Source organism: Cupressus sempervirens, chromosome 5 (genome assembly GCF_028749045.1).
Source record: "Cupressus sempervirens isolate cs-2001-9-10 chromosome 5, ASM2874904v1, whole genome shotgun sequence".
NCBI classification, from domain to species: domain Eukaryota; kingdom Viridiplantae; phylum Streptophyta; class Pinopsida; order Cupressales; family Cupressaceae; genus Cupressus; species Cupressus sempervirens.
In genome coordinates, this window is record NC_143122.1 from 505,170,629 (window position 1) to 505,198,073 (window position 27,445).

The 27,445-nt window shown below is 36.3% G+C and overlaps 1 protein-coding gene across 8 annotated transcripts in view; it reads right to left on the minus strand.

Annotated features, from left to right (window-relative positions):
• The window catches only part of LOC149556927 (ubiquitin carboxyl-terminal hydrolase 26-like), a 69,810-nt gene extending 42,807 nt beyond the window's left edge, over nt 1-27,003 (minus strand). For 2 of the 8 annotated variants that reach the window (XR_016364813.1, XM_089831553.1), the window contains exons 1-9: nt 26,674-26,813; nt 26,430-26,528; nt 25,266-25,355; nt 13,321-13,398; nt 11,718-11,804; nt 10,794-11,390; nt 5,985-6,240; nt 5,060-5,808; nt 3,782-3,890 (exon numbers count right to left, since the gene is read on the minus strand). Coding sequence is in view for 6 of the 8 variants with exons in the window: in XM_089831553.1 (XP_089687679.1) it covers nt 3,782-3,890; nt 5,060-5,808; nt 5,985-6,240; nt 10,794-11,390; nt 11,718-11,804; nt 13,321-13,334 (1,812 nt within the window). In the remaining 2 variants the exon portion in view is untranslated. Of the gene's footprint in view, nt 1-3,781; nt 3,891-5,059; nt 5,809-5,984; nt 6,241-10,793; nt 11,391-11,717; nt 11,805-13,320; nt 13,399-25,265; nt 25,356-26,429; nt 26,529-26,673 lie in introns of all 8 variants that reach the window. The other 6 variants (XM_089831557.1, XR_016364814.1, XM_089831558.1 and 3 more) reach the window with 6 other exon arrangements.
• Between the last annotated feature and the right edge of the window lie 442 nt (nt 27,004-27,445).

Here is a 27,445-nt window from a genome sequence, read left to right on the forward strand (position 1 = left end):
TTTTTTTTGCCAAACCCTAAAGTAAGGCCTATTAGATGCATTTCATTCATCTAATCTCTCATTTGCTTTGTCATTTTGCTCTCTCATTTTGGTGTGGCCATTTTGCAAGTTTGAAGAGAAGGTTTTAGAGATTATTTGTGGAGTTTCAAATCCTTCAAATAATCAGTGTTGAGTGTTCCAGGCATGCATTTGATCCTTCCTTTTGCTTCTTTCATAGTTTGTTTTTAGTTTTTTTAATTTTTTATATTTATTGTTCTAAATTTTTATCAAGTTTTGTATAAGTTTTGAAATATTTTTTTAAATTTGTTTTTATAGATTGCAAGAATCCAAGAATGAGTAGTCAGGGTTCAGTGGGTGGGGTGGGATCCCAAAGATTTAAAATTGATAAAGGCTCTCCTTTGTGGAAGTATACAACAAGAATTGAGCAATGTGCTGGTGGGGGAGGGTATATATGGAAATGCAATTTTTGCCAAAACCAATATAGAAGCTCCTATTTCCGGGTTAAACATCATTTGATAGGTCCACCAGGTCAAGGGATTTCCATGTGTGAGGGGCCCCTTGAGGGAGGTAAAAAAGGGTTGTCAGCTCCTCAAATAGCAAGCATGTTAAAAGAACAAGAAGAGGCTGATAGGTTAGTGTCAAAGGTAAAAAAAGATAAGTCAAAGCAAATACCACCAACACCACCCTCTCAAACAATTAGTAAACCACATCCCTTCCTACCTACCCCATCTATGGATGAAGATGAAATAGAAACACCCGCATCCCGCAAGAGAGGCCCATTAGATACGGCATTTGAAAATGACAAGAGAGAAATTGCTGACATAAAGGTTGGGCGTTGCCTCATTACAAATGGTGTTTCATTCAATCTAGTGAGATCCCCTTATTGGAGAGAGATGGTGAAAGCAATAAATGATGCACCTCATGGTTACCAATCCCCTAGATATGAAAAGTTGAGAACCACCATATTGCATAAGGAGAGAAAGAATGTAGAAAACCTCCTCAAACCAATAAGAGATTCTTGGATCCAAACGGGGGTGAGCATTGTCTCTGATGGATGGAAAGATTGCAAAAACCGTCCATTAATAAATGTGATTGCTGTTTGCCCCAAGGGGGCAATGTTTTTGAAGGCGGTTGATTGTGAAGGGCAAGTAAAGGATGCAAATTTTATTGCCCAACTTCTCATTGAATCCATAGAGTCCGTGGGAGTTGACAATGTTGTCCAAGTAATAACGGACAATGCTAAAGTTTGTAAGGCTGCAGGTGCTTTGGTAGAAGCACGATATGAGCATATCTTTTGGACACCATGCACTGTCCACTCCTTGAACTTGGTGATGAAAACAATGGGCAGCCAAATTGAATGGATGAAAAATGTGTATGAGGAGGGTGAGCAGATCCAAATGTTTGTGACAAACCACCATATGTCACAAGCAATTTTCAGAACTTTCTCCTGCTTGGAATTATTGAAGGTAAATTTTCAACTTTATTTAGCTTCATTTATCATATTAATTTTTGTGTCATACTTTACAAAATTTAATACATATTCTTAAATTTTTGTGTTATCATATTAACTTACAATTTGAATTAACATGGTAATAGGTTGCTGAAACAAGGTTTGCTTCACACACAATCGTCCTTAGACGACTTGTGAGGGTGAAAGAGGCATTGGGTCAAATGGTTATTAGCAACAAATGGGGTGGATGGAAGCAAGCTGATACAGAAAAGGCCAAAACTGTAAAGGATTTGATCTTGAGTGATAATTTTTGGAATAGGGTGGAATATGCATTAGAACTCACCGAGCCCATCATGTCTATGCTTCGGTATGCCGACACGGATGAGCCTTGTTTGGGAAACATATATGATGCCATGGACTCTATGCTAGAAAGAATGAAATCAGTAAGTTTAAATTTTTATACGATACTTTATCCTTGTTTATTGAGAGATTTTGATTTTTGATTTTAATTAAGTTATTAACACTACATCAAGATAACTTACATGTACATCATTTGACATCCCAGATCATTCAGAGGAGAGAGCAGGATCCTGATACCTTGTACACTAAGGTGGAGAAAATTGTTCTACATCGTTGGAACAAGATGACTACACCTTTGCACCTCTTGGCATATGCACTTTCTCCTAGATATTATAGCAGTGAGATACTTGCGATTCCTGGTAGAGTGGCACCATATAGAGATCCTGAAGTTGCTGTTGGGTATAAGAGGGCACTTAACAGGCTCTTTAGTGATCCTGATGTGGCATCAAATGTTAGGAGAGAGTTTGTTGATTTTGTCTCAAGCAAAAATGCAGAGCCTGATGCAATCAATGACCAAAGTAAATTGGATGCCATTGGATGGTGGTACTTACATGGGGAAAGTTACATGTACCTCCAACCTCTTGCCATTAAGATCTTGTCACAAGTATGTATTTAAGTTTTTTTTCCTTTTCTTATGGCTACTTAGCTTGTCGAATTAGCACTCTTAAATTCCTATTGTATTGTAAAATTATTTAGCTAATTTTTTAAAATTTGTTGGTTGTCTCTCTAGGTTGCAAGCTCTTCTGCTGCTGAGCGGAATTGGAGTACATACCCCTTTATCCACTCAGTGAAGCGTAACCGGTTGGGTTCAAAGAAAGCAGAGGACTTGGTATTTATTCACAACAACTGGCGCCTCTTATCACGCAAGGATCCAGGATATAAGAAGGGACCAGAGAAGTTGTGGGATGTACTACCTGAGACTTCTAACTTGGATATGACTGTCCAAGATATATCTAGAATTGCCTTGCTAGATGTTGAGGAGGACAAAGAGGAGGATGTGGCTGCATCTGGGGCTAGTGGAACCGGTTTGGGTTCCAATGATGTGGAAAATGTCAATGATATAGATGAGGATGAAGCCATTGATCCCTCATATTTTGATGACCCATTTGACCCTTGAAGGGCATTTGCATCTTTGATAAACTATGTTTAAACATTTGTCATTGACTCATTGAGTCATTTATGATTTATCACTATGTTTCAGAGTTTCAAACTTTATTAAGTCATAATTTATTATCTATCAATCTGATGAAGTAGTCTATGTTTTGAAATTCCATTTTGCATTTTAGTAATTCAATGTATGATTTTATTTACAACATTAGCATAGATTAATGAGTGAGTATTTAATGTTTATCTTTGACATTTGGCATTGATCAATAATCAAGTAACATTGATATATTCATACTATGGAATGACTTAGTTTTACTTTTACAACTATATGAGTTTATATTTTTTTTGCATATATATATATATATATATATACACTAACGAACCCACCCACGAACCCAAATGGGGAAAAAAAAATTGCCCGAACCCACGAACCGAACCCCGAACCCGAACCCGTCCCCGAACCCGAATCGGCAACTTAGATGTTAAGTATTGGATAGTTGTAAAATTCATGTGAACAGAAACGTATTAAAATTAATAAGATTTCTTATGCATTAAAATGACCCCGGCTGAAAGTTCAAAGAATAACTACATTATGACTGTGTACAATGATTCAACGAATGGAAGCATTATACATCTTGTTGGCCATAAGACATTGTATTATTGAAGCATTAAAATCAAAATTCACAAAGATGCATGATTCCCAAAAAAGTTATAGGACAAAATGCTCCAGAAATTCATCATTGTCAAATAGGGCACAAAGAAATAGATGCGTACTAACTGCAAGAATTCTGTAACTTTGTACCTTCAGACCAGCAGTGAAGAATATGTATGTACTACAGCATATTAAATGTCTAGGTGCCATACCTTAAATAGCAGTTTAGCCCAAGCATTTGTTGATATTCTTTTCATGGAATACAGCCTTGCAGGGGGCACTTTCCCATGCTGACATTGAAGATTTGAATTGTCCAGAGAGCTGCAAGGATTGTGTACTTCAGAAAAACCCACATGCTAAATGAAAATTGGACTTGAAATTCTAATCTATATCATAGAAAATTGTAATTAATTACCTATGTAAATTTTAAAATAAAGAATCCACCAGGGCAAACAAAGAATCAAAAGTCTTCCAAAGTAAAGTATATTTCACATCTAGTCCAGGAAATAGAACTAGGCAATCCAATAATAACGTACAGAGCATTGCCTTACAAATTTTATCCTGATATTTGAACACTTGTAAGGAAAAAAAAATCAATACCAATTTGACTGTGCAAATACAATAATGAAATGGCATATGCCACTAGATAATGGACCAAAAAAATACTCTAAACAGGCCACCATGGAATACACAGGGCTGAATACTAACACAGATGTCAACAAAAATAGGGTAAATATAACAAAATGCCCTTTCTGGACCAGAACTCTGCTGTTGAAATTAGTTAATAGCACACTAATGACAGAATCTAAGCACTGGCAACTTTCTAAATTGTGGCTTAGGGTTATAAACTACAACTAATGAGCTGTGTCACGAGATATAAGTTTTTTTTATGATGATTATACCATACGTCACAGAGAAAATTGGTCTGTTTAATCACATTCATACAGTCTCTTAGATATAAAAGAAACGCACGAAATCCAGTTCTTGCAAATTTTTTATGTTAACACAGCTAAGTTGAGAAAATTTAAAGCTCAAAAGAATCAAATTTTTTATGTTAACACAGAAAGTGATGCCACTAATCACAGTGTCTCCAAAAACAAAACAGTTAAACATTCCGAATAACCAATGACAATTTAAGAGCAAGAATAGCAAAATATCCAAACTTGAGCAACAAAAACAGATGAGAATCAGTAGGAAAGGCAAGAGAGTCAATCAACCCTTCTTATATAAAGAGATTAGATACTGTATGAACTATACCATGGCATCACAAATGCAGAATACAGATTCTGCACAAAAATATACATGAGCAATCATTAATCACTCTTAAGGACCGAATGAAGACATGAGATTCATAACAATTAAATAATCCATTTTTTAAAAAGTTGGTGCATGATAGCTACGGGAGTGAACAAGAAAATTTAACTCATTAGTCTTACATTCAGTACAGTCATTTATCTGTGCCATACAATACAAAACTGGAAAATACATACATGTGTGTTAGATTATCAGCCCACTGGCGAAGCCAATCTGTTGAGATCCAGAAATATGGTTCATCCGGTGAATTTACAGATGCTTCAGAAAGAATTGATCTTACTTCACTTTTGCGCTCTGCAACTTTATATAATAATTCATCTTTCTTCAATCTGTACTCTTCACAAATAGTGTCATACTGTGTGTTCAATTCCTCTATCTCTTGACAAAGATGTTTTGGCAGTGAAGGAAAACTGATAGATGAAACTTCACTTCCATCAATTGCCATTGGCTCATCCTCTGAAGCTGATAACTTGTGTGATTTTACATCCTCTGTCAATCTTCTCTGACTATACATAAGCATATATGCATCCGCAGAAGAGAAAGTAATTGTATTATTAGATTCAGTAGCGCCTTGTAATAATTGTTGATCTGCCAGAGCTACAGAACCATTCGGAATGGATGATTTGGAATCAGCATCCTTCGCTGGAGGAACAACCTTGCAGTTAGTCGAGGCCGAACTTTCACCAAAGGGATGAAACCCCAACTTTGAGACTTGTTCATCATCAAACTCCCACCATATTCCATTTTGTTCGTCTTTAATGTGAGCTACATAATGACCACTATTTACTGTTGCTCCCTTGTGTATCAATATAGCTGATAAATCATATATAAGAGGCTTCAGATTTTGGTTTTCACTCAAACGTGTCCCCATATCCAATGTTCCTGGAAAGCGGAATTTTGAAGTCACCTTTTTCTTTGATGTGGTCTGCACCAAGAGCATGTCATAAGGAAGTATTTGATGAGAAATTAGTAACCGGCTCAGATTGTTATCAGACCACCATACATTCAGTTCTGTTAAAAATGTGTGCCTATAGTATCACTTCTCAAATACAGAGTACAATAAAATCAGTTAAAATTTATACAATTAGTCATCAATAGTACCTTTGCAAGGAAAACATATCGTTTAAGCTGAAAATTAAGGACTGGAGGAAGGGTCCGTAATTTAATACAGCGTGTTGCATCTGTTCTAACTTTACAGGATTCACAGAAGTATTGATTTTCACCTTGCAAATTCTCAATACTTAAATAATCATCTAAACTCTCATCCAAAGTATTTAAACCTTTGACATTCAATTCTAACTCATAGAAGTCCTCAAGTTTACCAGAAGCCTCAGAATCTTTCCCACACATGGAACATCTGCAAGATATAAATACAATTACATACCAGAAAATAATTTTAAAACAATACGAAACTTTAGATTAAAATACAAGTCAGCTGCACAGTGAAAATTAATTTTGAGACAAATTAAAAGCATAAATTACTTCAACACACACTCAAACTCCAGTGACATCAAGACACAAATGAATGGTGTATATTCAAAACTCTTTGTGAAGAATATAAGCAAATAACTCAACAATTTGATCGCACAAATAATATCAATAGTAATTTCCTCACAAGGGAATTATTTGTCTTATAATGCACACGCCATCCTTTAAGCAATGAGACGGCCAGAAAAGCATACACAAGCCACTCAAAAAACGCCCTTATAAAATAATAGGGCCACCTCATAGAAGAAAGACATACATTTCTTACTCAATCTACCATGTATTCTATTTTATGTTCATTTATAGAATATACAATATATTATATCAGTCCTATCAAATAAAGGTGCAGGCAATCTCTTGCTACCTTTCAAAAGGGCTTAGATATTAGCCCTACCAATTGTTGGAATCATTTGCCTTTGCACCAAAAGCTCAAATGTAAATGTCAGATTTAACCAGACCCACGAGAGGCAATTAAGCTATGTCACATATCTCTAAGAAGGCGTCGACCACCAAATCAACAGACAAATTGTGAGAAAAAGGTGGTACAATCCTTACTAGTTGTGCATTAGAGTTCCCACAGTTGTCACGAAATAGATTTAATAAAATGTTGATTTTACTGTCTTTGGGGATTTAATTTTACTAATCGGCTAATTCATCATAGGTGAATTCCATTTGATTGGAATTGATTTAATTTAGTTTGGGAAGTCTATAGTTTGTTTAGTTTTTTATTTAAGTGACTTATTCAAGTCATTTTCAGCCCACTAGCAAAAAGTAATTTACATTAGAGGAACTAGACTTATTCCTCATTTGCCACTTTTAAGACTTCGTGATTTTGCTCCAAATTTGTGCAGAGTGAATCAAAGTTTTACTCATTGGGTTTGATCTGAACATCGGATCCATATGGGTAGCAACTTGTTGGAACCATGTTGCAATTGCTCTAGTTCTTATGAAGCCATTCGCATTTCCCCAAAGGTTTTATTTTCTTCTACCAATTTCAATGTCTTTAGCATGGTGAGAAGTAGGGATTTTGTATTTAAATCATTCTTCATATGTTTCAATTGATTCTTGTTTGTTTTGCCTTGTGGGATGGAATTTAGCATTTCCCCAACTTCACTTAATGCTTTTAGTATGTGAGTGGGGTTTATGCATGTTATGAGATTAGCAATTTGAATTTTTCCATGGTGAAATGGCTTATTTCTCTTACGATGTTGAAGTGAAATTTTATTAGATTTTTGGGATATTTAGTTCATAAGGGAAAATGGGTTTGAATTTCTTAAGCTCAACTTTTGAGTTTGATTTTTAGGCTTTTTCATCGACGCATCATTTTGGATACCATCCAAAGCCTATCAATATCCATGTTTGGCATGTCTAATTATTGAAGTTCATTAGAATTGTTGAATCAGAATGATCATCGGATATTTTGGGTATTTTTTATCACTGGCTGAAGTGCACTTTCAATGCTAAACTGTTGATTTTCATACCTTGTCAAATTTTGTCGAAGTTTGAGTTCTTGATGCTTCCCTCAAGTTTTGTGAGATGTATGTTGGATTCTATTGAATTCCAGCTCTTTCCATAGTGGACAATTGAGCCGTTTGGAACTTGAGCCTCCATTACATTTTTACTCGATTTCTTCCTTGAGTGCTTTGGGAGTTGACTTATCCTCCTACTATTGTCGTAATTGCTATTGTATTGCCTTTTGTGATGGCACCCTCAATGCTTGCAATTGAACTTACATGTGACATGTTGATGTAGGGTGTTGAGACTATATCCAAACATGTAGCTCAACTATGCTCCTATGCCAACTTCTAAGCGACTCGTGCTCTTAGTGAGACCAATTGAGCTTACCATGTTCTTTTGGACTTTTGACTTTGAGAGCCTTGCTTTGCATTGTACTTATATTGCTTTATGATTTATACCTCATAACGAGATGAGACGTTTGGTGTTTGCATAGTGGAGCATAGTGGAGTAGAGTAGATCTTTAAGGCAAGTTGGGACACAAAGGGATCCTAAGGTATCCCTTGATTGAGTTCTTAATAAATGAACAGTCTTAAATTATAATAACAAGAATAAATGTACCTTGCCGCCATTTGAGGACATTGAAATGGTTTATCTTTGCCTTGTCATTTGAGGATGTTGATATAGCATCGTACCTTTCCATCTACAAATATCATTATGGTAAAGATAGCATTGTCAACTATGGATGGTAAAGATAATACTCCCACTCTTGAGTCTCCACACCAAACCTTGGTTAGTACTAAGCAAAGTAACAAGAATCGGAATCGGATCGGAATCGGCAAGGCCGAATCAAATCGTGAATCGGCCATAAATCGGAATCGAATTGGCCATGAATCGGAAAATTTTAAAAACCCTTGAAATTTAGTAACTTATTTCATAAACCCTTTATCGCTGATTCGATTCACCGATTCACAAAAAATCGTTTGGCTTGAATCGAATCGCCGAATCGCGTGAATCGCATGAATCGCCGTGATTCTTGGAACTATGGTACTAAGTAATGACCCTAGTGTATGATGGATACATGATTCCTAGTTATTGTTTCCCATGTTGAGTATCCTCCATGGATTGTTGCATTTGTACAAATATATTACATTGGACCTCTATAGCATCCTCTAATTCTATGCACCTACTTGGCATGTGTGTACTTTCCTTACGTTTGTGGTCAGTTTGTTATCTTCCAAGCACAATGGGGTAGTCATAAGGGTTCTAAGTGGTAGGGTATCATTGCACTATACCACTACTAGGGACAAGTGTACAAAAGGTGGACTGCTTCCAGTGGTGAAGTTCTTAAGCATGATTGGCTCCTATCTAGCCCTTCTTATCATTACATGTGTTACAATTGTGCTTGCTTTAGATCCATTGATCAGTTAGATTTTGATGTTGTTCACAATTTCAAGAGTGTATGGCCTCAAAATCATGCCTTCCACTACTCCTCAATGTAGAGATGTATTCATTTTAGCCGCGCATTGGAGACACTAACTAATAATTTTTCGTTCTTATGGTTTTTATAGAAACTACACATGTCTCTTTTTCTATGCATAAGTACATTCTTCCTACACGTGCTTTTTGCGCATACATTACCTAGAACTACACATTTGTTCTAACTAGTAGTGATTCTTTGCTCTTGGGCATATTGATATTTTACATTCAGTTATTCCCAAAGGTCTCTGTAACAACAAATTTCATGGCTGAAGTCCCCATGTTTTCAGAATCCCTTTTATATATTCACTTTATGTTTTCCATTTCGATTGTGTGGTTGAACTCACTTTTTGATTTGGGTTTTAAAATGAACTTGGCATTGCTTTGCATAGAGGGTAAGTTGCCTCCTCAATTAGCAATTGTGGACATTGGTCCAATCTCATTCCGCAAGGTTAGCACACTCTATCTAGACTACCAAAAGGTGGCTTGAACATATTCATTCACTCTTCCTATGTGTTTGGATGTCTTGGAACCCGTGGAAGGTCATTGAATCTTCTACTTGTGAACAATCAAGCAATAATTTGTGCTTTATTTCCAATCTGGCTATCTTTTATCACCGTTAATTGATGCACATGCATACTTAATGTATATCTTCAATTCAAAATAAGTTATTTAGTGCATATTTGATCCCAATTTTGAGGATTCCTCGATGGGGCATTACATCATCACCATCCAAAAGTGGACAAAGTGAAGGTTTGACATGTCTATGACTATTAATTTATCTTGAAGGTTTCTTGTCATCCTCATAATCCCACAATCTGAGGAAACATTGCATGCCATAAAAGAGAATTATTTAGATAAGATCCTAACATATGTAGCTGAGATTATACAAAATTTAAATTACTAAAAAATATGTACATCATGCACAACCCTGACAGTTTCTTTCAGCCAAATCATTTTCCCAAACAGTCCAGCCTTCCACAAGAGCCACCCAGGCACAGCAAATGCTATGGAGGAGTTGATATCAGATACTAGCAGTTCACAGGTAACCCCATCTATGCATGTAAGAATCTTAATTTAATTGTGGATAACTTAAATTTCAATTTCAATTCTTCCTCAAAAGCAAGAACCAGCAAGCATGATAAAACTTTGTTCACAACTATTCGTTGAAAGTAACCAGCAGTCATCACATATTTTCATTTACAACTCTTCCTTAAAAGTAACATCCAGCAACCAAACTATATCTTCTTTATATTGATAATTGTAGGAAGTAAAGAATAATTCAATAATCCTTAGTAAACAACATTTTAAATATATAATGAAGGTGTATTGCAGGCATGGTATATTTCATTACAATTCTTTCTCAAAGGTAAGAGCCACTAGCTATGGCACATCTCCCTTGTATCGATAATTGTTGGAAGTAAAAATAGAATCTTAAATAAACAACTTTTTTAAATATATGTACCAAAACAATTTGCTAAGACAACTTACCGAGTTACATGTGATAGACTTCCACGAAACAAATCCTGCACCACGGTCTTTGCTTGAGGAAATTTTGAGTGACTAAGAAATTGTTCCAATAAAGAGAGAAGTAATGTCAGAAATTCATGACTATCCTGTTGGACTCCATTATCTAGTTCCAATGTTCTTGTAAATGCAGCTGAGTCTACTGCAACCTTTTTGCCTGAATGCAGCTGTGAAAACAGTCGTGAAAGTTGGCATAAAACTGGCTGTTCTTGCAAAAGTTCAGGTTCGGCAGAAAAGAAACCATTTCTGAATGATGTATTCATGTAAAGGCACTGAAGTATGCTATTAGCATAACATGTTGCACCCAGATTTGTCAGACCTGAAGGAAAATCCAAACTAGAACGTAATGATTCATGTGGGTCTGTACCAAGTGCTGTTATGGTGTCTGCCACTTTTTGCCATAGCCCCTGTTTTCGGACTCCATTGGGTGGTGGGATCAATCCACAAAAGCAATTTGGCGAATCTTTGGAGTTGACTCGGCAACCTTGGCAGATAGGTTTCCCAACATGATATAACTGTATCATATCATCTCTAGTAATCTGACCGGTCGAATTAATTTTCCTGCACAACCAACTCTGTTAAGATCAACATTCAATGATAATTTGAACCTTGCAGAAATGATCATCGCTCAACTTTTGTAAGATAGAACTCAAAAGCTTGACAAGAAAAATTAATTACACAAAATGTGAATTTTTTTTTTTAAGTTCAAATCTCAAATATACTACATATTGCATACAATACCATTTTTGCAAGAAGTCTGACATCTAGTATAAAATAACTGTATGCTATCAATGCAGCAGCTTGAAAAACTTAATAACAAGGCCACACATCAAAGTTCACACTAAAAGGTAGAAGTTACTTGACAGATCAGACAAAAAGATGGCACACCTTAATATTTGGCAGCGGGTATCCTCGACATTTCCTTGTCGTTGCCTTTTGCTCTTGCCTCGTGTATTTGTCCAACTCATTTTATACCTGCTAATGTTTGTACAGTAACAAACTTAAGAATCTCTTCAATTTAAAATCATCCAACGCTCTGAATGATTATTGTCAACTGTGTTTAAAGGAATGAATAAAGAAATGACCAAATTTATGTACTATGTAAGAAAAATCTGTCCTCTTTAGTTCAAATTCAGGTATTGACAGCTCCTAAGGCAGGATCAAAACTGTATTAATATGCAAACTAAAAAGAACATTTGAAGCCAAGAAAAATCATTCCAAAGCTATTTCACTTGTGCTTCGCTAAATCTCAAAAGACCAATTAAACATTACTTAAAAATCTCAGTACACCAGTACTGCAACTATCTTGACATAAAAATGAAACATTTCATTTTCTTTACAGTTACACTCTCTAGCATTCAAAATGAGGTATCAAAATCTACTTTATTAAAATAGTACTACCCTCTTCATTACAAAAAGTGATCCTCAAGTAGAACGTAAGGATCCTTGAACTCACGCAAAAAACTAAAGAGATCTTTTGCACTTGATGACAATAAATTGGTAGAATGCATGCAACTTACTGAATCTGGTTGGAGCAAAAAACAACGAGATTCAAATTGAAGCCATAAAACAGAATCCATGCAAAGATTTAATGACGGTGAAGAAACATTTCAATGGGAAGTCGATAGATATCCCATGTCACACATTCCAAGAGAAGGCAAAAAGATGGCATAAAAAATTTGAAAACTGAAAAAAGACCAAGATTAAAAGATCACAACATATGAGACAGGTAACATGAAAATTTTATGAAGGAAGCTGTAATCATTGCAGAGATAGAGCAAAGGATTGACTCACCTCCTCTAACACTAGTATAAGCTAGTAAAAGGTAAATGAAAACGAGACTCCTTGTGCATCATCCCACAAAGCATCAGCCGGGCATTGGCCTATCAATGGTCAAATCAATAACCATTTCCTATAATGCTCAGAGATTTCAAATTAACATCATTCTCCATGAAGAGCGTACTGGAGTTTCTCCATTAAATCTGCTACCCAAATAGAGAAAGAATGGACGATGCTAAAGACAATGATTTTAGAAATGTCATTATGGAGCTGACTTGACGAGACAAAAAAAATCTTGCAATCATAACTATAAGTGTAAGTGTGTGTTCAATGTTGGGAAAAAAGCAATGAAAAAAGTATTCACACTTCAAATCTTAATGTCCATCCTCCTCAGTAAAGAGAACTTGTAAATAAGTTGGATGAATAATAAGAGGACTCCGACACTTCTAAGACACAATAAATTATCTTAACTTTTGGCTGCAAAAATGAGATAGACGACAGCAAAGGTGTTTCTATCACTCTCCCTGCAAGAGCAATAAAAATATTACAGCATCAAGATGACTCTATGAACTTTAGGAGGCAATGATGTCACACTGCCCTTTCTATGCAGATGCCAAACATTGTTCAAAAACGCTTTAGGAAAAAATTTGAACTTTCTCCTATTCAGCTTCGCATATATAGTCGACCTTAAACAAAAGAGGCATTAACTCACCTAAAAAGCAACATTAGGAGCCAAACCCATATAAATAAACAGCTGGTTTAACTTGATCTGGTGGACAAAGCTAAAGACCTGCAATTTAAACACACAGATTTAGTAACCGAGTGGGAAAATAGCCAAATGTTTGATAATTGAGAATCCTTTGCAAAGAAGAAGAAGAAGCTGTGGCAGAAGTAGAAATAGGGGAACGATTGATTTCTACTCATAAATCAACAACTCAAGGTACGTTCAATTCCTCAAGTTTCAATCTAAAATTGTCATTAAATCCCTTGCTTGCTGATGTAAGTATAAAATTTAAGTGTCACGGAGGACTTTTTCAGATAATTTTGTATGTTCACGCGTTTCCTACTTTTGCTATGTAATGTCCCTTTTTTTGGGGGACATTAGAAATACCAAGAAGGGATGTATTTACAATATTAAGTTTGATTATGTGAGCTGAAAGATTTAATATTAAAGGTCAAATTAATATTCCTAGTGGTCACAAGGGGACAAGGAGAGAGAAGACGAAAAGCCCAAAAAGGAAGTCGAAGGGTCACCATTGTGAGAATAAAAGGAGAAGAGACCCCTTCCTTTTGATATGCTTGATTTATTATTCTGATTTTCAATTCTCTCTTGTGAGGGTCATTCAGAAAGCTTCAGCTTTCAGCCAATTTGAGGACGTAGCCCCTCGTGCAAGCAGGCAGTGGACGCAAACCCATTGTCTGTAGAGATATCATTTCAGGTGCCTCATTTATGCTTACAAGTTCTTCTCTTGGTTTCCAATCTGACTGTAAAATCTATGGATTGTGGTTAGCTGGTTATTGTATTGCTGTTGTATAATACAATAACATTTTCGAAGTTAGCTGGAAGTTGTTGGTTGTTATATTGCTGCTATATAAGACGATAACATTGTTTAAAGAATTATAAGAGTTTGCTGGTTTTATCTTACCAGTTTGTAACTCATGGTTGTATGTTCGACATTTTGAATGTTATTGTGAAATAACGGGTTATGTATCTTGTGGAGAAGCTTTGATTTTATTGTTGTCTCATATTTCATTTGCTTATAATTGAGTTTGAATATTATATTCAAGAAGAGGCCAAATAAATGCCGGTTGGCATTCTTACTGTTTTCAGTTGTTTTCGTAATACACCTGCAATATTCAATTCTGAATATATTGTAAAAAGGGAAAGCAAGAAAATATCCGATTAGGGATACTACAGTGGTATCAGAGTTGTACATCCTGTCACCCTGTGAAACATATTTTCAAGGAATATCACCCTATTGGGTTTTATTGGAGGTTTCAATTACAGTTTGAGTTTTAACCTATTTTGGAAAAAGGTTATATTATCAGAATTTCTTGAATAATTGCAGGTCTGAAGTTATTTGGAGAGTGAGATTTGTTAAGCTGCAAATCATATTACCATGAAATGCTATGTCATTCAAATATTTGAGAAGAAAAAGTGAGTCTGGACGCAAAACTAGCACTCACGTGACACTTTCAGAACTAAGGAATGGAATGATTCATCAATATCCAGAGGTTGTAGCCCTAGTACAGAACTGGTGATTAAAGTTATTGAGATTCAACACACACAAGTCGATATCTACATAAGATAAGGCTGGGACAGCACAGCAATAGATAAACTCTTCAATCTCGGCATAGTGGCAGACGTATCTCCATATAAACCAGTTCTGATTCACGGGTTGCACCACAGTTGAACGCGTGTTTCCCATCATTTCTCAGGGCACCGGCAGTAGTGTGACTGCAATCGCAGGGAGTTTAGAAAGCATGAAAGGGAGTATAGAGCAGTAAAGTCTAGAGAAAAATATATAGAGTTGCCGATAGCTAGCTGGTGTTTGGGTGAAGGCAAGATACATCCTCCTTTCAAAATGGGACCACCTTACCAACACACGTCAAACAAGTCACAGGGCACATTAAGGAGCAAGATTGTTACTAGGCAGCTCTCCATTATTCTATTGCCGTGAAATCTTGGGCAAAAAGATCATGTTAAAGGGAGCCTTGTCACATTCAATAAATTATTCAATTTCCATTCCGATATGCATCACAAAGGCAATTGTTGAAGATGGCAAAGGTCGCTTTTAGTGTTGTGTCGGGTTAGATCGCATGACCTTCATTTCGACCTCTACCATTGTGAAAGCGGGAATTCTTACAATCCATTATACGTTTGAGTAGAATCCCACGAGTCATCACGTGGACATTAAGGCAGACGTGAACAGCACCAAAATTGTAGCAGGTTGTCAGCATTGAGGGGACATTTGGAGAGTAACGTCCCTATTACCATCATAGGAATATATTTAACCGAAGCTGAGCTCTGAATCGCATAACTCAGGAGCACATGGTGGTCATTTGGAAAAATCAGATGCAAGGGAAATAGTTTGGAAGGTGTAGCATCATAGAAAGCATCGTTTCTGCTAGGTGTATCCTATATTTTCAGAAACCGTTGGGAGGAATTTAGTTGATTGTTGTTGTCCTCAGATATCGATTCGCGCCAACAGGGCCTGGCTTCCGCATCCAATGCCCGAAAGCCACCCACAGGCATCTGGATGCGGGTGGAAGCTGCCACCCGCATCCGGATGCCTACGGGTGGCTTCCGGGCAACACCCGCAACGCATCCGGGCGCATCCGGGCACATCCGGGAGCATCCACAGGGCTTAGCTGGAAAAGCAATAAAATATAGTTTATTTTAACTTAAACTTCCATAACAACATGTGACTAAAAGCATTTTTTAAGTGTTTTTTCACAATAAAACCCTAAAACGACCCTAGAAGTCAACATAGAAGCATTCACAAGAGCCATTTTAGAATTTTTTTTGCACCTGCAACCACTCCTTCATTGTGAAGCTAAATTCAGCATTTTCGAAGAGGATCGATTGAAGAGGGAGAGATAGCTTTCTCAAAGAAGTTTAAACCATTCAAGGTAAGTGATCAATCCTTTTCTTGAGTATTTAGATGAATTTTTTTGAATTTTTGATAATTTTTTTCAAGTTCTTGAAATTTTTTTAAAGTTTTTTTTCAAGTTTTTATTTTTTTTGAAAGATATGCAGAAGCAACTTTGGGTATCTATTTTAGTAGTTTTTCTCACTTCTTTCCACTTGTATGCATGATCATTGATGTTCATAGTTGTTAGGAACTAATTAAAATTTATTTATTTTCTTATAAAATAGGTTGCAAAAAACTAAGCAGGAATGGATACCAGTGGTAGTGCTAGTCAAAGTTCAGTGGGGGGCCAAGGAGGGGAAGGGACTGATAATTTCAAAATTGATGTAGGTTCTCCTTTGTGGAGACATACAAAACGAATATCACAGGTTTCAAGAGGTGGCTCATACTATTGGAAGTGCAATTATTGTCAAAGTAACAAAGGAAAACCTTTCAATAGCTCATATTCCCGAATGAAGCTTCATTTTATGGGCCCTGTTGGCAAAGGATTTGGAATGTGCAAAGGCAAAAATGGTACTGGGATGACTAGCGCGAAAATACTTTCATTTGTAAGAGAACAAGAAGCTTCTGATGCATTGATCAATAGATCAAAAAAAAAAGCTACTATCAAGGTCCTTCCTCAAAGAGCAAGCCACAGACACCCACTGAACCTATTGCATCCTCCCAACACCCATTCTTGTAGGTACCTATGCTAAGAGAGGATGAGGAAGAAGTGGAAATTTCAACCAGCAAAAGAGACCCATTGGACACTGCATTTAAAATGGGGGTAAGAGACCGCGCTGATGAAGCTATTGCACATTGCCTCTATGCGAATGGGCTTTCTTTCAACTTGGTGAGATCACCATATTGGAAGGAAATGGTGGCAGCAATCAAAGAATCACCAGCTGACTACACAAGCCCAAGCTATGAAAAGGTGCATACAACTTTATTGCAACAAGAGAGGGCACATATAGAGAGAGACCTTCAACCAATCAAAAAATCTTGGAAAACTTCGAGTGTAACTATTGTGTCAGATGGTTGGAAGGATACAAGAAACCGGCCACTAATTAATGTGATTGCAATTTCCCCCAACGGGGCAATGTTTTTGAAGGCCATTGATTGTGAAGGGCAAGTGAAGGATTTGGAATTCATTTCTAGAATTCTCATTGAAGCCATCGAGATGGTGGGTAGTGAGAATGTGGTACAGGTGGTTACTGACAATGCCAAAAATTGCAGGGGTGCGGGTGCTTTAGTTGAGAGTCGGTATGACCATATTTTTTGGACTCCATGCACTGTTCACTCCCTTAACTTGATCATGCAGAGGATTGGCACTCAAGTAGATTGGGTGAAGAAAATATATGAAGAGGGGGAGGACATACAGATGTTTGTGACCAACCACCACATGTCACAATCCATTTTTAGAACATACTCCAAATTGGAGTTGCTGAAGGTAAATTAATTTTTTTAAATTACTAAGTTTCCTGGTTTTGTAATTTAGTTAAAAATTAAAATTTATAATTATATTGTCAATTGACATATTGTTAACTTGCTTAGGTTGTTGAGACCCGTTTTGCATCTCATACAATCGTTATGAGACGACTCCTCAAGGTAAAAGATGCATTAAGTCAAATGATCACCGATCATCAATGGGGTGTATGGAAGATCTCAAATTCAAAAAGAGCACAAAGGATCAAGAATTTGATCTTGAATGAGAGTTGGTGGGCTCGTGTGGCATATGTATTGGATTTCACCGAGCCCATCATCACTATGCTCCGTTTTGCTGATACAGATACACCTTACTTAGGGGATGTGTATGATGGCATGAACACCATGGTTGAGAAGGTAAAACATTCTATACAAGCACATGAGAGTGACCCCACACAATGTGAAGCCTTATGCAAACAAGTGCAAGCAATTATCAACCATCGCTAGAATAAGATGACTACCCCATTGCACCTCCTTGCATATGCCTTACCTCCTAGGTACTATAGTGAGGAGATAGCTAGTATGCCGAGTAGAGTTGCACCATTTGCGGATGAGGAGGTTGCTGAGGGGTGCCACAAAGCCCTTTCAAGACTCTTCCCACTGGAAGAAATGCATGAAAAAGTGAGGGAAGAATTTGAGTTGTTTGCTTCGGGGTTAAAGCATTCTCCATTTTCACTAAAGGACCAAAATAGAATGGGAGCTATCACATGGTGGTACATGTATGTTCAACCTTTCAAGCATCTTCAACCTCTTGCAATCAAAGTCCTATCACAAGTAAGTTTTTCATTTTGTTTTGTAAATTTGTTTTAAAATTTTATGTTTACACTTGCATTGTAGAATTTAGTGTTTCACACATTCTATAAAATTAATTTGCTTTTCATTTGTATGTTTTGTGACAACTATATAGGTTGCTAGTTCTTCTGCTGCTGAAAGGAATTGGAGTACATTCTCCTTTATCCATTCGGTGAAGCGCAACCGGTTAGGCTCCAAGAAAGCTGAGGACTTGGTCTTTGTCCACACCAACTTGCGTCTTTTCTCACATAAGAATGATCATTACAAAGAAGGGGCAACAAAGCTTTGGGATGTAGCCCCTGAGTGTGCAGATTTGGATGCAACACTTCGTGATCTTGTTACAGTTGTAGACGATGATGATGTTAGTGTGGCACGTGGTGCATCTAGAATAAGTGGAACCACGCTTGGTTCAAATGATCTTTCAACAGTTGGAGATGACAATGAGAATGTGGATTTTCTTGTAAATCTCTATGATTCAGAGTCAGACTCTGATTGATTGAATCTTCAGACTTCAATCATTTACCATGTTTTTAAATTTTATTTTGTTGGAATCTTGAACATGACCTATTTGAACTTATTGTTTAAGAGTCAAGACTAAACGCTAACGTTGGACAAGCACATATTGATATTGATATATGAATATCATATGAATTTTGAAATATCTTGAATTTTGTTTAAGGGTTCAATTAACTGTTAAGTATCATAGATTCATAGTCATATTATGATTTATCAAATGATTTGTTTTTGTATATTTCTTGCATTTCTTTGCATATTTTATTATTATTATTATACGTTTCCTCTCGCATCCGCATCCAAAAAAAAAAAAGAATCCCCGCATCCTGTATCCGCTTCCAGAATCTGCTTTAAAATCCGCATCCGAATCGGTAACTTAGTTGTTCTCTTATACACAATACTGGTGGGTTAGCTGATGTGGATCAATCACAATTCGAGTGCCAATTCAGAGAACAAATTGGTCATGTTGTCGAATATGAGCAAAGTCTAGTGCAAATTTTACAAGTATTACAAGTTCCAAACTTTCGCTTTTATGATGCAACAAAGCCAATATCCACTTCACCTCATTTTCTGCCACCAACTAAAATAGAGAAATGTCAAGTACGAAATTCAATCATTTCACACATGTGTTTTCTTTGAAAGTGTAGTGAAGTCCATTCTATTGTTGGAATCTGCTCAAGATTGCAATCAGGGGTTAACTTGGAGGATGCCATGGTTGTTGGCGCTGATTACTATGAAACAAAATCTGAAATTGCATCATTACTAGCAGAAGGGAAGGTTCCTATTGGAATAGGGAAGAACACAAAAAATAACGAATTGCATCATTGATAAAAATGCAAGGATTGGGGAAGCACAATTGGTGCGAATGACATTGGTCATGTTCAATAATCTACATATTGTTATGAATATTATGAGCCACAAAGGAACTTGGCAATAGTTGTGATAGAAGTATTGTCCCAAGTCACCAGTTGTTTGAACCACATCCGCACAGCTCCATTTTGTTAACTGGCAGTGTTTAACTATTCCTGGTCCATTAATTTTGATTGGAGAATTGAATGCTTATTCAAAAGATCATTATCGTTGTACTGGATGCTATAGTAGAGTTTGTGTTATTTGTTGCTACCAGTTGCCTTCCTATTGCTAACTTAGACATACAGAGGACTTCCCAGAATAATTGAAGTTATTGCTACGTGGGAGAGTATGGACACCAACTTGATATGGTTGGTTAAACTTATAATAAGATAGCAGGTTGTGGCTATTGAGATACTAAATACAATTCGTCGAGGAGTCTGTAATTTTAATTGTGCAACTTCCTATCACCACTAGACAGAGTTTTTAAAGATGTGGAGTTGTGGTCAGAAAAGTAGTAGTGCAAAGAATGTCCAAGGCAATCTATTCATTGCTGAATTTGAAGAAGCCAGAACGTGAGGTTTTGCTAGTTGAGTGACATTAAGCTTTCCTGAAAAATAAATCCTATCTACAACAGTGATAAGAAACTTACTGCAGTAGTCACACATCTTCGAGGATTCTAATTTTTTTCCAAAGCACTGGACAAATGATTACCATTGAGGATTCTAGAATAATTTGCAATTGAAGCATCCAGGTTGCAATTGCCAAATGAAAAATTGGTTATCGAAATTAATGTTACTGTATGAGCTGCATATGCTTGGGAACAAAGTGCTAAGAGACTCCTTGTGTAGGTGGTCCTATCTCGGAATATAAGTATCTAGGTAGGAAGTCAGTAGACATATATGTAACCTTACCTACCTTTATTCACATTAAGAATGCTGCTATTTCCAAATATTCCGGTTTAGACTATAAGCAAGATAACAACTTTCAGCAATAGGAAAAGATTTGGATAAAATCAAGAAAGGTACGATGAAGCCACAAGCATTGTTAGCCCATGATTTTGAAGCTAATGTAAGGGCAAAAATACTCGACATTTACAAAGAGTATAAAGAACCTCCTAACCAAATCCAGAATGATTTATCATTAAATGACTACTTGGATTTTTATTTAGGGCAGCAAAATATGACTAATAATGACAAAAAGAAAGTATATGGAGTTGGTCCAAGATCTCTTTGCAAACAAACAGCACATAGGGGTGTACGAAGAATTTCCAATAGACCAAAATTATCATTTGAATGGTCTTGAAATAGAAGAGCAAACAACTACCAATGATTTGCAGCCTTCTCGCGATCATGTAGAAGATGTTACTCAAAGTGCAGGTTTTTTCATTGATGACTTGGAGGTGAGCTTTGTCAAGCAGAATAATGAAGCAGATTGCACACAAGGTAATAACAATTTGGGACCTTGGTATCATGAACCATTTATTCATGATACTCAGAACATGAATTTAGAAGAAAAACCTAAGATGACATTGCAAGCCAATGAACAGTTTCAGCAAGGAGATAATGAAATACATACCTTACAAAATCAATTGAAGGTTAGTAAAGACATGGTTGTGGCATCCTTGGTGCACTATGACAGTACCCACGAGTTGGTTGAGGAGCTCTACAAGAAGGTCCCAAGGGAAGGGGAAGGTGACTGGCATGTGGCCAAGTTACAAAAGGTCAAAACAGCCCTTGATATTACGAAATCAAATTACTTATATCTACTAGCCGACAAGGATTATATTCTTAAGGTTGTTGAGATTTATGCAGCACAAACAAATGAGGAAGAGTATGAGATTGAGGATTTGAACAGGACCCTTAAGTATGTTAGAGAGGCACTGAGTGAAACTCAATTTTCTCTACAGAGAGCAGAAAATCAAATCAAGCTCATGGAACACTCTCGGGAACATGAAAATAGAATGAGGCAAGAGTTCTTCCAGGAAGTCATTGACAAACTTGAGAGCATTCAGCAGACGTATGACTTGGATAGCTGCCCCAAACTGTTAAGTAGCAAAACTTCAGAACACTTTCAACTTGTTGACAACCCTTTGTTTGAAGTTGTTGCTGATTGGACATCCGACAATCCTCTTTTTGTGTTAAATGAGAGATCATCTCTTGTTTGCCATGAAGAGGAAGAGTTTAATTTCAGACTTTGGGATCATAGCTCAGATCTTGGCAGTGAATCCGGATCTCAGCATGGGAATGATGAATCAACTTCTGTTGCTTATCATTTGATCTGCCTCAACATATTTTGCAATTTCACCCCATTCAAGAGTTGGGTGAATTTTCTTCATTAGCCTCTGAACAGTTCTCAATGGAGTATTTATGTGCAGCTTGTGGTTAGATTCTCAGCACCTTTCATATTCATAGCACTTGTGCAATTGGGAATTCTCCAAGTTTATGCCGACAGCACGAATTTTGATGTCCATGGGATGGTGCTTTCAGCTTTTGAGCAATTCATTTCTTACATCATCCATTTAGGTCAGGTCTTCACATTCTATTAGATTATACATGGACCCTGGATATATTTCTATATCATCAAGCAATGAGGCAGCATAACAGAGTTTAGGATCCGAGTATTGGCAGATTGTATCTATGGTTGGACAAGGATTTTATTGTGTTCCTATTCAATTTGAGCTTGATTATGGTGATGATCAGTGTTGATCAGTATACGAGCACAACGTTTCTTCGAAGAGTAATATGGGATCCAGGGATCTGATTGATAGGTGGTTTGTAGAGTGGTACTGTGCTTCACAGTTTGGCCGAGTTTGTTATCAGTTTAGGCTACTGGATTAACTACAGTTTTATATGGGATCCTAGTACATATTGCTTGAGGGCAAGCAATCTCCAGGAGGGGAGATTTGTAATGTCCCTTCTTTTTGGGGACATTAGAAATACTAAGAAAGGGCGTATTTACAATATTAAGTTTGATTAAGTGAGCTGGATATTTAATATTAAAGGTAAAATTGATATTCCTAGTGGTCACGAGGGGACGAGGAGAGATAAGACGAAAAGCTTAGAAAGGAAGTCAAAGGGTCACCATTGCGAGAATAAAAGGAGACGAGACCCTTTCCTTTTGATATGCTTGATTTATCATTCTAATTTTCAGTTCTCTCTTGTGAGGGTCATTAAGAAAGCTTCAACTTCAGCTTTCAATCAGTGTGAGGCCATAGCCCCTCATGCAGGCAAGTAGTGGACGCAAACCCATTGTCCATAGAGATATCATTTCAGGTGTCTCGTTTATGCTTACAGACTCTTCTCTTGTTTTCCAATCTGACTGTAAAATATGTATATAAGATTGGATTGTGGTTAGTTGGTTATTGTATTGTTATTGTATAATACAATAACATTTTATAAGTTAGCTGTAAGTTGTTGGTTGTTATATTGCTGTTGTATAAGACAATAATGTTGTTTAAGGAATTATAAGAGTTTGCTGGTTTTATCTTTCCAATTTGTAACTCATGGTTGTATGTTCGATATTTTGAATGTTATTGTGAAATAACGAGTTATATATCTTATGGAGAAGCTTTGGTTTTATTGTTGTCTCGTATTTCATTTGCTTATAATTGAGTTTGAATATTATATTCAAGAAGAGACCGAATAAATGCCGTTGGCATTCCTACTGTTTTCAGTTGTTTTTGTAATACATCTGCAATATTCAATTTTGAATATATTGTAAAAAGGGAAAACAAGAAAAATATCCAATTAGGGATAGTACATGCTATCTATCTATGGCTTCGACCACTCCATTTTTCATCGTCAAAACCTCGAAAAGTGAAAAAAATCTCACATTTTTGTTATCTCTCTTAGTGTGATATATGTTTAATAGGGTTGCTTCAAGAAATGTATTACAAGTTAGGGTAATTTGTGGTCCTCAACAAATGCTAATCTAATTTTCCGTGATGCTGTCCCCATCATATGTTTATCTACATCACTACCTTCTAAAGTTCATTGAGTCATCTTGTTACTATAATATTTTTACTGCCCTTGCAAGGAGAGTGATAGAAACACCTTTGTTAGCTTCTTTCTTATTTTTGCAACTAAAAGTTATTGTGTCTTAGAAGCGATGGAGTCTTCTAATTATTCATCCAACTTATTTACAAGTGCTCTTTATTGAGGAGGATGGACATTTAAGATTTGAAGTGAAAATACTTTTTTTTGAAGTGTGAATACTTTTTTCATTGATTTAAAATCATGAAAGATTCGAGAAACACAAGTGGTTTTGGTTGGAATGAAGCCACGCAATCTTTGAATGCTAAAGACAGCGTCAAGAATGAACTTTTGCAGGTAATATGCTATTTGGAGTTCATTTGAGTTAAGTAAAATTTTATCTTGTAAAGTTAGTATTGAAAGTGAAATAACCATTTCATTCATTTTGCCAACATGAAAGGAATTTAAAAATGCAAAAGTCTATAAAAGACAACCATTCCAATACTACAACGAAATAGCCTTTATTGTGGGAAATGACATGGCAGAAGGTACTACAACTGCCACAACTCCAAAAAATAGAAGAAGGGCACATGATGCATAAGGCCTCGATCTATAAGATGATGGGGATTTTCGTATACTAGTTGATGATAATTTGGATGATGACTTTGCTAGTCCCACCAATCAACAGCACCTACCAGACAAAGAATATCCCCATTCTCATCAAGGAAGGGGAAGAGGAAGAAGATGAGCATTGTTGGCTCTATGGATAGTGTTTCTAAAGCCTTGAATAAGATTCATGAGGGGACATGTCAAAGCCTTACATTATCAAAGTGGATCAAGAGGATTCCGGAACTTACAGAAGATACAATGATAAGGGCATATGATGAATTTTTGGTTGAAACGACAAGAGCAAAAGGGTTTCTAAGAATTACCATCCCGAAGAGAATCAAATACATTTGCTGGTGAGAATCAAATACATACTACTTAAGTATGGAGGTCTCTAGAAACAAGACGATATGGTTTTTATTAAAACTATTTCAATTAAATACAGAGTTACTGATTTTTACTTATGTGGAAATTCAGTTTCATGTATGCAAAAGATTTCATTAAAAATGCACATTCAATTCATGTTTACAATCAAATATTTTTGCAATTCCTTTTATTGTAAACAAAAGATGTAAAATAAGTTGAAATGTCCTTTGTATTCCTTATCAAAAGATGAGTACAACTAACATATACATTTGATGAAATGCAACTAATATGCCAAATGAATACACATCTCTCACACAAAGGACTATAAGAGTAGCCACTACTATGAACCTTTGCTAAGTTCCTATCTATTCTATACATAGGTAATGAACATGGGAAAAGAAAGAATAGATATGCAAAGGTCATAGGTAACCAATCATTGCCTGTGACGAATGACTGGTTAAACCTCCTCCTGATTGCTCCCTCTTGTCAATTGTTCCATGCCTCGCATCCAAAGCTTCATTTGTATTGTCCTACAAGAGAAAATAGAATGGTTTAGATCGAAAGATCTAAGCAATGATAGTACCTCTTCATATGCATACTTATCCTATCTTAATATCATCTCATACATTCGCATAAAAAGAAGCATCTCAGCAAAGGATCATAAGTAATATGGGAATATCAGAAATACATGAAAGGACCAAATATAAGCATCAAAGGAACATGCATCATTATCAGCAAATATATCAGAAGGTGCTTCTTAAACAAATGAGCAGCTGTGTTACATTGAAGAGGAATGTAAAAGAAGTGCATGGAAATAGCAAAGGGTGCTGCTGTAGCCGTAACATGAATTCAAAATAAGTATGCAGTCATGAAAATCGTAAGTTGATAAGTGCAAAGCAAGCTACAAACAAAAGTAATGTTGAGACAAAAGGAATGATAGAACTTCACGGATATCATGGCAAAAACTGAAATTGATTACTGAAATTAAGCTTCAATATTGTCTTGATCATTTGTAAAGTAACAAAACCTGTCAAAGCATGTCGAAAGGGTATCCAACCATAATAGTCTAAACAGCGGTTCAACACTCACACAATGTAGGAGCTTCAGAAGAAATTCTTCAAGTTAAACTATGTATGCTACAGATCAGATTGCTTAATGAAGGCGTCTAGAATAGCAGTATTTGAAGCCATCACATGCAGCGAATAAAGAAGCAGCATCAGTGGTTCGATCCATGAGCAAAATAAAAACAAAGTTTCAGCCGCAGCTGTAAATGGAAGGTTAAGAAAACAAATCTATGAGCTTATCTTCTGTTCAAAATCTTGAAAGAAAAGAAACCTATTTGGGGTTCGAGGTCTGATACTAAAAAGAGCATTTATACGCTAGAAAAGAGGGGAAGATCAGTCACAGCATGAAGATTGAAACTCTTATCAGAAAGTTTCAAGGGAAAGAATACCCATATCCAATGTCTCAAAGAGTAAAGTCATGGCGATTATAGCTGAAAATAAAACACTTCATGTTCCTCTCTAATGGCGTCTCCATAACAGAAAAACCAAGTTCAGAGCATATGCACAAGAAAATCAAACAGAAGAAAGTGAAGAAATAACCTTGGCATTAAAGGAATATCATAACAGAAGTGATTCCATAAACTCCAGTCACGACTTTGTGAGCAAAATGCCCAACTCCATCAAAATAAATGGCAACGTCTACCCAAGTCACGGCATCAGCATCAGAAGAAATCAAAAGAAATGATAATTCGCGTATGTCAAAGCCACAATTTATTCCAGACAGAAACTCATCCATAGCAGGAGAAAAGAACTTCAAAACGGCTTCCATAATAAATGAAAATACCTTCGAAGCAGTACAACTCATGCCGTGAGAGCTCTCCTTTCATGTCGGCCACGCAAAAGGACAGCAGACCCTAGCTGTATTTGCCTTTCGAGCTCTACAAAAGTGCTTAGCAAAGAGCAACAGGATAGACAAGGATCTTCTCAAAGGCTGATAGGACAGGAGAAATGCTCAAAGTCATCAATGGCGATTGAGGAAAAACCACAGAAACCCTATGCCTTCAATCCCCTCCAAACTCTACAGAATGCTCGCGCCAAAAATAAAAGGCCAGAATGAATAATAATAATAATAATTTGAGGGTTGAAATGCGTTAAAACTTGGCCTCAATTCCTTCTCATTGTCTTTTGGAATCCGAAGATATATATGGTGGGATTTATTTCCCATTTTTGTGTATTGGTTTAAATGCATCGTTGATTTTAGTAAACGGGGAATTGTCTTGGGATTATTTTTTCCTAAGCAAGATATTTGTTTGCATTTGATAGTGTAGTGGCAATTACACCCAAAGGAGGTGCAAGAGATATATCGATAGGAAAACATTTGTATATTAATTTCATGGAAATCTTGGGATCTATGTTATGTAAAATTTATTTGTTCTTATTCTTAAATTTAATTAACTACTCAAGGGTTATTGTACTAGGTTGTTGTATTATGATCAATGCATGATTTAGCATTACTTGATGAAGAGTTGGCTTGTATGAACTAGGATAAAAGAAAAGTAATTTAATTATAAATTATATCATTAGAGTGCTTATTGAATTGGGATAAGAGACATAAT